This window comes from Pongo abelii, chromosome 7, assembly GCF_028885655.2.
Source record: "Pongo abelii isolate AG06213 chromosome 7, NHGRI_mPonAbe1-v2.0_pri, whole genome shotgun sequence".
Classification (NCBI taxonomy): domain Eukaryota; kingdom Metazoa; phylum Chordata; class Mammalia; order Primates; family Hominidae; genus Pongo; species Pongo abelii.
Window position 1 is genome coordinate 94,868,153 of NC_071992.2, and position 14,050 is coordinate 94,882,202.

General features: G+C 40.0%; 1 protein-coding gene across 1 annotated transcript in view; it reads left to right on the forward strand.

Moving 5' to 3' along the window:
- The first annotated feature begins 1,514 nt into the window (after positions 1 to 1,514).
- Positions 1,515 to 14,050, forward strand: part of STMN2 (stathmin 2) — a 55,034-nt gene continuing 42,498 nt past the window's right edge. The window contains exon 1 of the mRNA XM_002819202.6: positions 1,515 to 1,780. Coding sequence (XP_002819248.1) covers positions 1,762 to 1,780 — 19 coding nt within the window. The 5' untranslated portion in view covers positions 1,515 to 1,761. The remainder of the gene's footprint in view (positions 1,781 to 14,050) is intronic.

Sequence of the window (14,050 nt, forward strand, 5' to 3'; positions counted from 1 at the left end):
TTTTCCCCATGATTCAGCAGGTCAAAATTGTTCCAGTTCCAGTAGCATCCTATCATTCAGCAAAACGTCCATGAGGTTAAAATGTCTTACAAGTTAATAGGAGGTGAAGAAATTTATTTCAGCACCAAGGAGAGTGCCCTGCTATTTTTCAATTGGTTTTATGTATTTGAAACTGTGTATTGTTCCTGAGGATAGAAAAAAAATTGAAACGTGATTGGACAGAAAGCTGCTAAAAGCCTATTTTAATAAGAAGAAAAAAAATTCATTTTTCTGAAATTAAAAACTTGCCAGGGTTTCATACCTGTTCATGATTGCAACAACGTGCTCTTCTTTCAGCTTTCAAATATGTCGGAATTAGCAACTCTTTGCCTATTTTTCTAATATTAAAACCAGTTTCTGCATGGAATTAGACTGGCTCAATAAAGTCACAGAAGTGTTAAATTGGCAGTAATTAAAAGCTTCATGCAGCAACTCCTAAACTTTTTCTCACCATTTTCAGAGCTGTGCACATGGTAAATGCTCAATACATATTTAAGTCAAGTGAAAGAGAACAAATGAATGACTGGCATCCATTAAGTGAGAAGGAGGAACTAATAAATGCCTTGTTTGTAATGAAAGTCATTTTTTGCAACTAGTCTCAAAGATCCTCACATACAACATTGCTCAATCCGAAACTTGAACACATCCTTCCTGGGCCTACATAAATGTAGTCTTTCTGGATCTCAGAAAAACAATAACCCAGACCACACCTTTCATCTCTTCTAAGTTTTCCATGTAAAGCATTCTCCTTAGAGCCCTGGAAAGGTTACTAAAATTTTGACCCACTTAATCCTACACCTTCGGGGCAACGTGGCATTCACCTGTGGTTTCCTTAATGCCCAAACCAGCCAGCCAACCTGTTTTCTGCCGCGTTAACAAATGGACAGGACACAGGCGCCAGAAGTTAAACTTTCTTCCTCTTCCCCCATGTCTCCAGGTGGACCATAATTACCATCCCTATTCCCAAGCAACCAGGTAGCCCCTTCCTCTGTGCCAAGGGAAGAAAACACCATGCTTCCCTCTCCTGAGAGACCTTCAAGAGTTTAGAGACGCCTAAGTCCAGCTGTGCTAAAAGATAAAGGACAATAATGCAAGTCTGCTCTGAGCTGCCACCATAGCCAGACACAGGGTAGCCCTGAAAGACTAGAACCAAGGACAGAGCCAAAGGTGAAAGAAAATATGAAAAAGTGAAAACACCGTATTTAAACAGAATTTTCCAACAGTCTGCATATAGTGAGGACTTCTCAAGCTTCTGAATCCTTTTCCATTGAATTGTGCAACGGCACATGTATGAGCAAAGTCAAGCCTCCTGGCTCCTAGGTAGGCACAGCCCAGTTCTTAGCTCCTAGGAAGCTTCAGGGCTTAAAGCTCCACTCTACTTGGACTGTACTATCAGGCCCCCAAAATGGGGGGAGCCGCCAGGGAAGGACTGATTTCCATTTCAAACTGCATTCTGGTACTTTGTACTCCAGCACCATTGGCCGATCAATATTTAATGCTTGGAGATTCTGACTCTGCGGGAGTCATGTCAGGGGACCTTGGGAGCCAATCTGCTTGAGCTTCTGAGTGATAATTATTCATGGGCTCCTGCCTCTTGCTCTTTCTCTAGCACGGTCCCACTCTGCAGACTCAGTGCCTTATTCAGTCTTCTCTCTCGCTCTCTCCGCTGCTGTAGCCGGACCCTTTGCCTTCGCCACTGCTCAGCTTCTGCACATCCCTACAATGGCTAAAACAGCAATGGGTAAGGCACTGCGCCTCGTTCTCCGTCGGCTCTACCTGGAGCCCACCTCTCACCTCCTCTCTTGAGCTCTAGAAGCATTCAGAGATATTTTATAAAGAAAAAGACGTTAATGGTAACACAGGACCAGGAAGGACAGGGCAGTTCTGGGGGAGGTGGGAGGGCAGAGAAGAGGTCTATGGAAATCTAAAGCGAAGAATTTCTTTTAAAAGGTAGAAGCAGGTAAGTTGCCCTCCTGTGGGTAGAGAATTTATTCTGTTTCCATATTTAAAATTAGGACTCAATCGTGAGGGGAGGAAGCTACTTTAACTGTTTGCCTTAAATGGGCTTAAGGGACATTTTGGAAAGTGCTTTATAACGACCTTTTTTTTTTTATTTCTTCTCTAGTTTAAGAAGAAAATAGGAAAGGGGAAAAGGGAAGGTGGGAGAAAGGAAAAAGAAAATTGCAAAGTCAAAGCGGTCCCATCCCGCTGTTTGAAAGATGGGTGGAGACGGGGGGAGGGGATGGAGAGAACTGGGCACATTTTACGGTATTGTCTCGTCGGAGAAACCGCTAGTCCTGGGGTGCGGTGCAGGGAGGTAAGACGGCGGGGGACAGGGTGGGGGTAGGACCTCCGCTCCTTTGTTTTAGGGCAAGGGAGGGGAAGGAGAGAGGAAGTCGCGGAGGGCGTGGAGGGCGCGGGTGGGCAGCTGCAGGGGCGGGGAAGCGCGCGGCGGGGAGGGGTGGAGGGACAGCGGCTTCGAAGGCGCTGGGGTGGGGTTTCTTTGTGTGCGGACCAGCGGTCCCGGGGGGAGGCACCTGCAGCGCTGGGCGCACAATGCGGACAGCCCCACCCAGTGCGGAACCGCGCAGCCCCGCCCCCCGCCCCGTGCTGCATCTTCCTTCGAAAGGGGGTCGGGTGGGGAGCGCAGCGTGACACCCAGGAACCCAGCCCTGCGGGGACAGCGGCGCCACGCCCCGCGCTCCCCGCTCCCGACTCACCGCCGCGGCTTCCAAGAGAGACCTGACCACTGACCCCGCCCTCCCCACGCTGGCCTCATTGTTCTGCTTTTAAGAGAGATGGGAAAAGTGGGTTAACATTTTTCTTTTCGGAAGCAAATTACATAGAGTGTTTAGACATAGACACAGATAAAGGGTTCTTCGAAGACCTTTGATCGTTTGCGGGAAAAGCTTCTAGAACCTAGACGTGTATGTATAATAATAGAGATGACATGAAACCGTATATAAAGCAAAAGAGGTCAAAGTCTTAAGTTGAGCCACGCGAAATTTCCGTCTTGTGGGTCAGACAGTGCCAAATATCGGCAATTTCATAAGCTCAGAGAGACAAGACAGTAGAGACACAGGATGACCGGAAAAGATTCTGGATTCAGGGCCTTCATCCGCAATTGGTCTTGTGCCTTGAGTGCCCACGGTTCTGGCTCTCAGTGGCCCCGGGGTGAACAGGCAGGGTGGGGCCTGGGGTCCTGTGGCAGCTGGAAGCACGTGTCCCCCGGGACTTGGTTGCAGGATGCGGAGACAGGGAAAGCTGCCGAAAGGGCTCCATCTGCGCGGCTCCGCCCTGCCCCACCCTCCCCGCGGAGCCGGGAAGACCTCAGGCTCCGAGACTGGCGGGGAAGAGGAATATGGGCGGGGCAGTTGAGCTGTATGCAGTCCTGGAACCTCTTTTTTCAGCCCCGCAGTCCACAACGGCCCGAGCACCCCTTGATGTGCGCTGACCCCCGGCGTGGCTCTCAGCTCTGGCACCGAGCCCTTCCCAGTCAAGCGGGTGGCTCTGCAGAAAAGCTGGCTCGAGCCCCGCCCGGCCACACAAAGGCGCGGCCCCACCCAGCCCGGGCGCGAGACCGCAGAGGTGACCCCCTTCCCAGGGATTCAGGGAGGGCTGTCTCTTCTCGCCCACCCACGGTCCGCGGAGCTCGGGGCTTTTATTCCCCCAGCCCAAGCCCCCCGCACACCCTCTGTTCTCTATGATTTTCCAGAATGGAGACCCCGCGAGGAGCTTCTCTAAGAGAGACCCTCGCTCCTCCAGCGGGGCGCGGCTCGGCCCCACCCCTCCCAGCTGAGGCCCAGAGCCGCCTACCGCTGGCCGGGTGGGGGCGCACGTGGCGATTGGGTGCGTGGAGCGCAGCCAGCCCTGCAGAGCCCCGCGCCGCGCCCTGCGCTCCCCTCCCCGGAGCTGGGCGCTCGCCCCCGCGGTGCAGACAGGGAGACCGGTTTCTGCGCAGTGTCCTGAGCTACCCCCGCTTTCCACAATTCGCAGTTCACTCGCACGTCCAGAAAGGTTCTGAGAATGGGTGGTGGGGGCGATCTCGCCTCGCTTTCTGCACCCCTCAGAAAGGTTTCCGCTGCAGGCTAGCGGCTGCAAACTCATCGTCATCATCAGTATTATTATCATTTCAAATCGTTGTTATTATTTAATGATTCAGTAGCCTGATTTGTTCTCATTTGTTCAAAAGGGACGTGGATTGCTCTTGGTTAAGGATTAACCCTTGTTGCATTCACTTTGCTTCCTCCTAATTGCCCTCATCCCTTTCCCCCACAAACATGAAAATTTCTCTCCAGTTGTTCATTTTAAGTTATAAAGCAAATATATTTTTGCTTCCTGCCAGGATTATGTATGTTCATGTGGCTAAGATACATGTGCAGGTGCTTGCTAAGAGCAGGGTTTGTGTGCCAAAGATTGCTGGAAAATTCTCTGCAAAGAATTGTTTGTGGCTGCAATGGGTGAAAATACACATATATAATTGAGATGATCTTCAACATAAGGTTATAGCTATAAATATATAAATACAGTTTATGCACAAAATTTTAAGTTTTTTCCCCCGAAACTGTTCTTCCAACTGCTGATTCTTGATACAGCCTCAATCCTACACAGATACATGGATCGTGAAATGGTAGCTGCCATCCAAATAAAAATCCCACCCCAAATATGACAAACGCAAGGATCCTTTCTGGCCATAATTTAGCTGCATTTGCAAATCATGAAAAGAACACTACTTCTGCAGTATTAAAATAATAGATTTTGAAATTAATTCCAATTTCAAAGATAATTAATTATCAGGGCGAGTGCTTTTTTCCTGATTCATTAAACAATTACGTATTCAGCATGATTGTAAGAGGTGCATATAATATTCCCCATTATCTTTTCTAATGAAGTGGGTACCTTCCGAATGGATATATAAGTAACTAGAAATGAAAAGCTGAGGGTTTGGTCAGGATTTCAGGATAAAACTGAAAGAAATGACAGTAGTTTATCAATTAATCTCATGTATTTAGTTTATACCAGGTGAGTAAGCTGAGCCTGCAATAAACACTCTCTGACCCAGTGTAACACGTCGCAGGTAGCTAGAATGATAGGATAAATTAACAGACCTGGTGGTGTTTGTCTATGCACGTTAAAATTCTCTGAGAGAAAGTATATTTTAAAATGATAATTAAGATTGGACATTTGTGCTATTAAAATCTACAACTTTAGTCAAAATTCACAATGGTTTTTTTACAATAATGTGACTTACAGATTTGTAGTAAATTATTCTATTCTAAAAGAGAAATGAGTGTTTTTATTGTTACAGCTATTACCTGGTTAATATTTTTAGCAAACTTTTATTTGTTGCATTGAAAGCAGTTTTAATTACTTTGGGTTTTTATTTTTCAAATTACTAATGGATAGACGGTGGAATAAGCATTTGATCATTTGGCACAATATGACTTCCATCAAATAGCTCATTCTCAGTGATTAAAAAATGCTACAAGAGGCTACATTTTACTCAGATTCAGGGAATGTCCTTTCAGAGTGCCATAAGGCTGATTCATATAATAAAATAGTTTTCTTCCCTATAATTTAAGATCAAATAGTTACTTAGTTCTGTGAATACCTAGCAGTAGCTATCAAACAGAATTTTAAAGTTAAATCTGTACAACTAACAATGAAGTGGAGGATGAATCGATTACATATTGAATGGAAGACTTTGTCATTGATAAATTCAGACCATCTTTAGGAAAATTCCGGATTTATCAATCACCATGATTTTTTACTTCAACTGAGTGTGACTGATCATATGCTCAGGCTACCTTGGTAGCTCATTGCTCACAGGAGGCTGAAAAAAGCTGGCCTCCGAGCAGGAGGAAGCTCACAGCACAAACCTAGGCCTGGGCGTGGCCACTGGGAGCTGCTGATAGCGAACCCCAGCTCACACCATTTTCTTTTTTGGTCGTGGGAAGAAAAACATATTATCCTGTTGTCACAAGATCTGTGACCTTATATGAAAAATGCTAGAATTTTTTCATTAAAAAAGAAAATACTGATTTAGCCAGTGACCCAGATGTTTTCAGAACCTAGACTGGTTCTGTCCATTGGAAAACCTCGGTGTCTGCATTAACTTTTCACCACGCTAGAGGGCAATCATGTTCTCTAAAAAAGCAGATGATTGATGTAAACCTAGTTCCAAATATTAACCGTTTAATAAAATCTTTTCTTTTACCAGGAACATTCGAGTGTTTATTCAATAAGCTGATGCCATGCTTTACCCTAGTGGATGAACAGAGCTTGTACAATTTTCAAGGAGACAGGATGAAATGAGTGGTCATAATCTGAAAGTAGATACACGCCCTGGTTAATTATTCCCTGATGGTTTTACTTCTCAGTTTTATTACATTGTTATTATAATACCATTTATGTTACTTCTGAGATTTTGTAGTGGATAAATAGTAGAGAAATGTCAGTAGTAATAGCAAAATTATTTAGCAGCCGAATATTTCAATGCTTAAAAATAAAGGAATAAATTAAAGAAAATCATTGTTTACTTTTTCATCGATTTGAAATGTGCCCCCTGTTCAGAGCACATCTAAATATCAGAGTCTCCACCTGCAGAGAATATGCAGGTTAGCGAGTAAAACAGGCAGGTATGTGATACTGAGGAGCTGTACCAAAAACTGACTGCTATTATTTTTCCCATCTTCTAAGTCTGTCTTTCTTTTCCATTTAAAGATACCTTTTTAAATCTAATCCAATGTGATTTCAATCTAATTTTATCAGATTTCAACAATTATTGAGCATCTCCTTGTAGTGGTTTTCTGTTTATTAGAAAATCGATGTTAATTTTAATGAAGTAAGAAGAAATATATAAGTATAAACTAATTTTTGGTATCATCAAAAGTGGATTTTTTAAATGTATGCATTGATAGAATTATTTTTCAATTACATTTTATGTAATTCTAATCATCTATAAAATATTTAATAGTGTCATATTACTGTGTTCCTCAAACTTTGATGTGCATATGAATTACCTTTGATTTTCATTAAAATGCAAATTCTGATTCAATACATCTAGCTTGAGGCAGACATTCTGTCTTCCGAACAAGCTCCCAGATGATGCTGATTCTGACCACCAAACACATCAGTTTTAGGGATATTAACTTGTAATATACAGGTATCCCTCCTAGTAAGCTCTGGTATTATATCTTAACATTTTTAAATCCATGGTAATCTTTACAAAATATTTTACTTCTGAACTCATATACCTAGGGATTTTTATTACTCTGGGAATTATCTGTTCTGCCCCATCACTCTCTCTTAATTGGATTTTTTAAATTATATTCATATTGCAGGACTCAGCAGAAGACCTTCGAGAGAAAGGTAGAAAATAAGAATTTGGCTCTCTGTGTGAGCATGTGTGCATGTGTGAGAGAGAGAGAGAGAGAGTCTGCCTAAGAAGAAATGAATGTGAATGCGGCTTGTGGCACAGTTGACAAGGATGATAAATCAATAATGCAAGCTTACTATTATTTATGAACAGCAATACTGAAGAAATTAAAACAAAAGATTGCTGTCTCATTATATCTTCTATTTATTATTTGCCAAATTATTCTAAGAGTATTTCTTCCTGAATACCATGTGAGAAAATTCTTAAGAATTTATTGAGTATGACTGTATATTTGAAAAGAGTGTCTTCTTCTGCTTATCTAAGCCAATAAAGGATCTTCATTATTCAATTCTAACTTTCTAAGGAAGTCAACCTACAGATCAAAAAGAGGATCTTCAAGGAATAGCATCAAAGACATAGTCAGGTCTCCCATGCAGTGACTGGCTGACCATGCAGCCATTACCACCTTTCTGGAAATGTTATGCTGCAAAAATGATACAATACATGAAATATCTCAAATTAAAAATATAGCATTTCCCAAATAGGGCACTAAAAACATGATCCCAAATAAAACTAGCTTCAGGGTTTGCAGAATATCCTGTTACTCAACACAAAGTTGGACTAAGTCTCAAAGTTAGCCATTCAGTTGTTGTTAACAGCTCATTTCAGGGTCTCTCAGAAGCTGGGAAACTTTCCATTTTTGCAATTGCTTGTACATTGAAGGAAAGGAAGACACACTAAGACAGCATTACAAAAGTAATTCATGTTTTAAATGTTTAATTCTGGCAGTCGGGCGGGGCTATCTGTATAACCTCATTTGGAGATGACAAAAATCTAAACTTGAGAGCCTCGAGCCAATAAGTCTTCCTAACTATTTCTTTACTCAAACATTTTACCGCAGTGGTGCTTTCTTTCAACAGTTTTTCTGGTGTATTCATAAATTCCATATTCTCTATGGGAAGTAACTTTTATTGATTGATTTAACTCTTGTATAGCACATATAACATGCAAGGCATTGTTCTAAGAACTTTCCACATATTAACTGTGTTAATCACCTAATAATCCTAAGAAGTAGTTTCTATTACAGATATGGAAACTGAGGCACAGAAAGTTGAAGTATCTTACTGAAGGTCACACAGTTAGTCAGATCCAGAATTTGGGCCCAGGCCCTCTGGCTTCAGAATCCATGTTTCACCGATTCCTGCTAGTCTCATATCTGTTCCACGTTAGAGGTGAGCTCCCACTGCACAGGTCACACCTGGGATATCACCATTTTATTTAAACAGACCTGAGATGGTCTTCTCCTTTCTGATCACAGACTCACCTTGAAGAGAAAATACTTCCAAATTGATGCCTAGTTTTAATAGCTTACCTGGGGCTTATTCAAATAATTGCCATGATTTAGGCTTTGGGAGAAAGAGAGCTATAAGGCCGTGTGGGTTGTAATGTATGAGACACATGGCATTCTGCAGGCTCAGCACAGCATCGATTTCTGGCGTGAACACACTCTGATGACCAGTTCCAGAAATAACGTTGACTTAATCTCCTCAGTCCCATCATGGTTAGCACATTTCAAAATGCCTCCTTAACTACTTCCATAGGCCAGAGATACTTAGTTTTAACATTTTGTTGAATAAAATAAATTTACACATTCACATTTAATATAACTATTAGATGTTATTTCAAGATTCTCTTCATATTACCATCAAAGCAGGCAGGCAGGCAGGAGAGAACTGTAGGAAGGTTCTGAATCCCTTGTGAAACATTTTTAATTATCTTTTAATAAAGGAATCAGGCCCTGTCATTTGTCAAGGAGACATTTGCAGTAGTAAAGCTTGTGTTTATAATATCCATTTTTATTAGTCATGATTAAAGATAACATTTGTGTATATTTGTTCTCACAAAACACTTTTATATGAATGTAAAGGTTAATTAATGCATTTCGGCAATCATTTTGCTAGTCATGTGGAAATATAGCTTCTTTAGGAACTGTACTTAGAGAAGGAGTCACATATTATACTACAAAACCATAACAAAAATATTTTAAGTTTTTTCTCACTTGTTGTTGACCTCCAGAGTAAAATATTTAATACTCTGGAAAATTATAGGTTTCAAAATTTATTTTATGGCAAGAAATAGATAATTATAGTTCTCACAGAGCACATTTAAAATAATTTATTTTTATAGGGCAACAATATTGCCTAGGACTGAATTTTTTTTTTACAAAGATTGTAAAACAATGCCAGCGAGAGTGCCTATTTAGCAGTTGTTCTTCTGGAATAATTGTATTTTGGATGTTGGAGTTTGTACATTATCCATTAGTACAAGTACCCAATATAACAATAGATCATCAGGATAATAAATGTGTCCATCTTTTGGTTGTATGTCTTTACATCAGGATAAAGAGAATTGAGTGAAATTTATCTAAACCTAGTCCCACAAATACTTTTACAAGAGAGCATGTTAAAGTGTAAATTAAATTTTTATTAGCATTCTACTCTCTTTAGAAGTTTTTTTTCCTTATGAAATGCAGCCATAAAGTTTAACTTCCATTAACAAAGCTGCTCACAGTAAACCTATTATAATAATAGTTTTCCAGTTTGGGCTTCCTAGTGAGGAGCAACCTAACTCACATGAAACAACCCCAACTTATATTGACTGTTCCAAAACTGAGACCAGAAAATTCCATCAGGATGGTACTGTTATCATTTCCAGACTCTCAGGGGAAGAACATCAATCATCTCAGGCACTTTTAGGATAGACATATTGCAGCCTCCCTGGGAACTCTGCTTCAGAACATAATTATTTTTATTACTGCAGTTACTTTTTATTTCCAAGAAAAATATCTATTGTTATTATTTAAGTCTTACGGCTTTATCTGAGAAATTCCAATTAGCACCCTTCTCATAATAATTATTCAAACACATGAAAAATTACCAAAGTTGTTCTAGTTTTTTGATGACATATTACATGATCCTGCACTCTTGTCACTTTAAAAATTATATTTTTATTTTATTTCTGATGATTTTTTTCTTATATAGTTTTTAAAAAGGAGCAGGCAAGCATAGAAGACTAAAAAATGTTCAAAAGAAAAATTAAATTGCATGATCTATCTATATGGGACCTTGTCATTTTTAGAAAACATTCACCTGCTTCATCCTTTTTAATCTTCACATAATCCCTCTGAGATGGGCATAGTATACAAGTTGTCTTATTTAAAGATTGGTAAATTTAAGTTCAAATAATTTATTCAGTGGCAAGCCTCAGAGGCAGACTTGGAACACAGGTCTAATATATATTATATATATATATATAATAACATATAATATATGTATTACATATAATAAAGTTGTGTATATTATTTACCTATTATAAAATATTTATATGTAATATATAAATATGTTATATATCATGTATGTGCCTATTTCATACATACATACACACTCACGCAAAATAAGGTTTAGCACTCCCTCCACTGTCCTGTAATAAAATGTGCACAGTGAGAATAGCCATACACTAGGCATATTTGTCTTCAGTTTAAAGTCATTGATAGTCAGTGTCACTAACTAAAGTAAAATAGATTGGAGCACCAACTTTGTTCTGAAGCCTGTGCTAGGTATTATGAGAACAAAAATAAAAATGTTCCTCACCCTTGGTGGATTTAGTCTTTTGCAGAAAAAAAGATCCTGTACATGTCAAAAAGTTCAATAGTAATAATGGTAATTTATAACTATAAATGGAAGTCACCATCTCACAATTTCACCATCTTAACAATTTTATTTAACTGCCCTACAATATTACAACGTAGTACATAATGATACACTAGTAACATCAACTAGGAAGTACTAAGATCCACCAAAAGGCTGAAAAATTTAAATATTTAATGAGTCCATCAACCAATCTGGTCAGAGAATTCTTTAATTAAAGTGCTTCCCAAATTTTATTGAGAATCAGCAGCGTTTGAGGAGCTAGCCTCCATCCCCAGAGGTTCTCACTCTATGGGTCTGAAGCAGGTCCCATGGATTTGCATTTCTAACAAGCTCCTAGGTGGTGCTGGTAAGGCTGATTCAGAACCACACTTGGAGTAAACCTAAAACAGCAGTGACCTGTAGGGTCTCCAAGCAGCAAGCCAGGACAGCATGTGAGTTACCTCCTCTGTGGAGCTCTGCAACAAGGCATCAAGAGGTCAGAGTCTAAGTCCCCATCAGCTCTACCCTTCTCCACCAGTGCTGCTGGTGCTTCATGGAAGGAAGAGCCCAGAAGGGATTCTGAGTTTCAGTCTTTACTCTTGCTGACTCACCTTGGTCAGGTCAATTTTCCTCTTTGTTCCTCTAATTCAGCATCTGTAAAATAGCCATGTGAACTGCCTTGTCCATATCAGAGGGTCTTTTTCAGACTCAAGGAAACAAACGTGAAAGTGATTAGTGTCTGTCAAGTACTATATAAATGCAAGAAGTTGAGTTTTTAAATTGTCATTAGATATAATATAAATACCTATGTGCACGCATTTAGAATGAGTAAAGAGGGAAGAAGGAGCGCAATCAAAAACTGAGTCATTTGCTTTTTGAAAAATACTTTCTAAGTAATGAAAAGTGAAATAAAATGTTAATTGAGTCCCTCTGACAACAGCATCAGACGTTTTGCAGTTCTTGTGATTAGAACCCACCTGGCTAGCCCTTCTTCCTCCTAAAGAAGAGCCTTCTTCTTCTTAGATGAAGGCTGGCTCAGAAGAAGCAATTAACTCATCCGACGTTTTATTACAGTCAATCCACATCCAACTTTTCCCCAACTCAATCTGCTTTAAGGGAAGGATGGTAAGTGGTGGCCCAAGATGGCAGCCATCAAGCTTAGAGAATCTCTGGAAGCAGGGGTGTCCCCAGCAAGTAGACACTGAAAATATGAGAGGGCTGATAAGCCAGAGATAAAACTCAGTACTTAACTTTGCTTCTGGTCCATGTCTACCCCTTTCTTGGCACCACCTTGACACTCTACCCTCTGAGTCCACCTTCCTGAGATGGTACAAACTCTGCTTAGACAAAGCAGCCCATGTCCAAATGTGTTAAGGCTTAGTTTAAAGCTGTCTTCAAAAGTTAAAACAGAAGTGTAAAGCTCTGTGCAATTAAAAATAATCGGCTTGTCTTGGAACTCAAACGAATGTTAAATCCTATGAAAATTAAAAAGCAGTACCACAAGTTCTCCCCAAAAGTCCTTAGGTCAGTAACTGTTCCTGTTACAGGTAAGAGAGAGCTCTAGTGGATTAGAGGTGGGTGTGGGTATCCAGTGGACATGGTTTTGAACCATGCTCCACTACTCACTATCTGAGAATTCTTAAGCAAATTTATTAATCATTTCTGTATTACAATTTTCTCAGTTATGAAATGGGAAAACAATACCTAAATCACATGGTTGTTAAGTAAGCAATTGATTGTTGAGCATTTGGTAATCAAAAATATTAATCCCCTTCCCTGATTCCCTAGATAAATGATGAAAATACTAAATAAAAATAATAGAAATTTAAAGTGAACATCTCAATTCTTATACTTTGTTAATTTCTACATGTATCACAAATCTACTAGAAATTACTTGGAATTGACGAAATGATTACTGCTTAATAATTCTTCGTGGTAGAGGGAGAGTTGGTATCACATTTATGAGACAGCAGCCAATATAGTATATCTCCAAGGAAAAATCCATTCTACATAATGCCAGAATTTAATAGTTAAGCATTTTATCTAGGTCACAGCACAATAAGCAAGATGGATAATTAAAATAAAAGTCTATTTCTCTTGCATATATTTCTCATTTCATGTTTCCCTATCATATTTTATATCTTACCCTACTTCAAATACATATATACCTCCAATAAAACTGAGCCTTCTTGCTTACCCAGGAAGTTTCATCATTCAGTAGAAATAAAAGATGACTTTAGAAATATTAAAATATAAAAATCTACACTGAGGTCTTTTGAATGCAGGAAAAAGAATTATATCACACACACACGTACATGCATGCATGCATACACACACACACAGAACCTCTCATTCTTTCTTAATATCTTATCAATCCATCAGTTTCACTCCCACCCCGTATCACCTGACTGTGCACAATATCTCATCACCACCTCCCAGTCTTCTCCCTGCCTGGCACCCTCCTGCTCTCCTGCTTCCACTTTAAACACCCTTCCTTCAGCTAGATCTTTTCTTTCAGGGATCCTCCAGTTACTTTCTTATCTGGATCAGTTTAGCCTTCCTCTTCTCCACCCATTAGTGGATAAGCACGACAAAGACACTAGAGCCAAATAATACAAACAGAATATACCTTAGATGAGCATGGTGACGAAAAGGATATGGATACTTAGAGTTTAGCACTATTCTCTCAGCCATCAGGAAAGCAAAGGCTTTACAATCAATAGTGTTTCAGGTACCAATCAGTAATCTGTTATTGCTATTTTTAAAATCTATAAGGTATCAGTAAAATGTAACTACTAGAGCAACAAAGATACCTTGTGAAATCAAATTAGTATTCATCTAGCAACTGAGTACAAAGGTTTAAGAAAGGATAACTACCAATACCAAAGCATTTTAAGCATTTTGTTTTGCCTCCTAAATATCAAATCATGTAAATGTGTGGTAC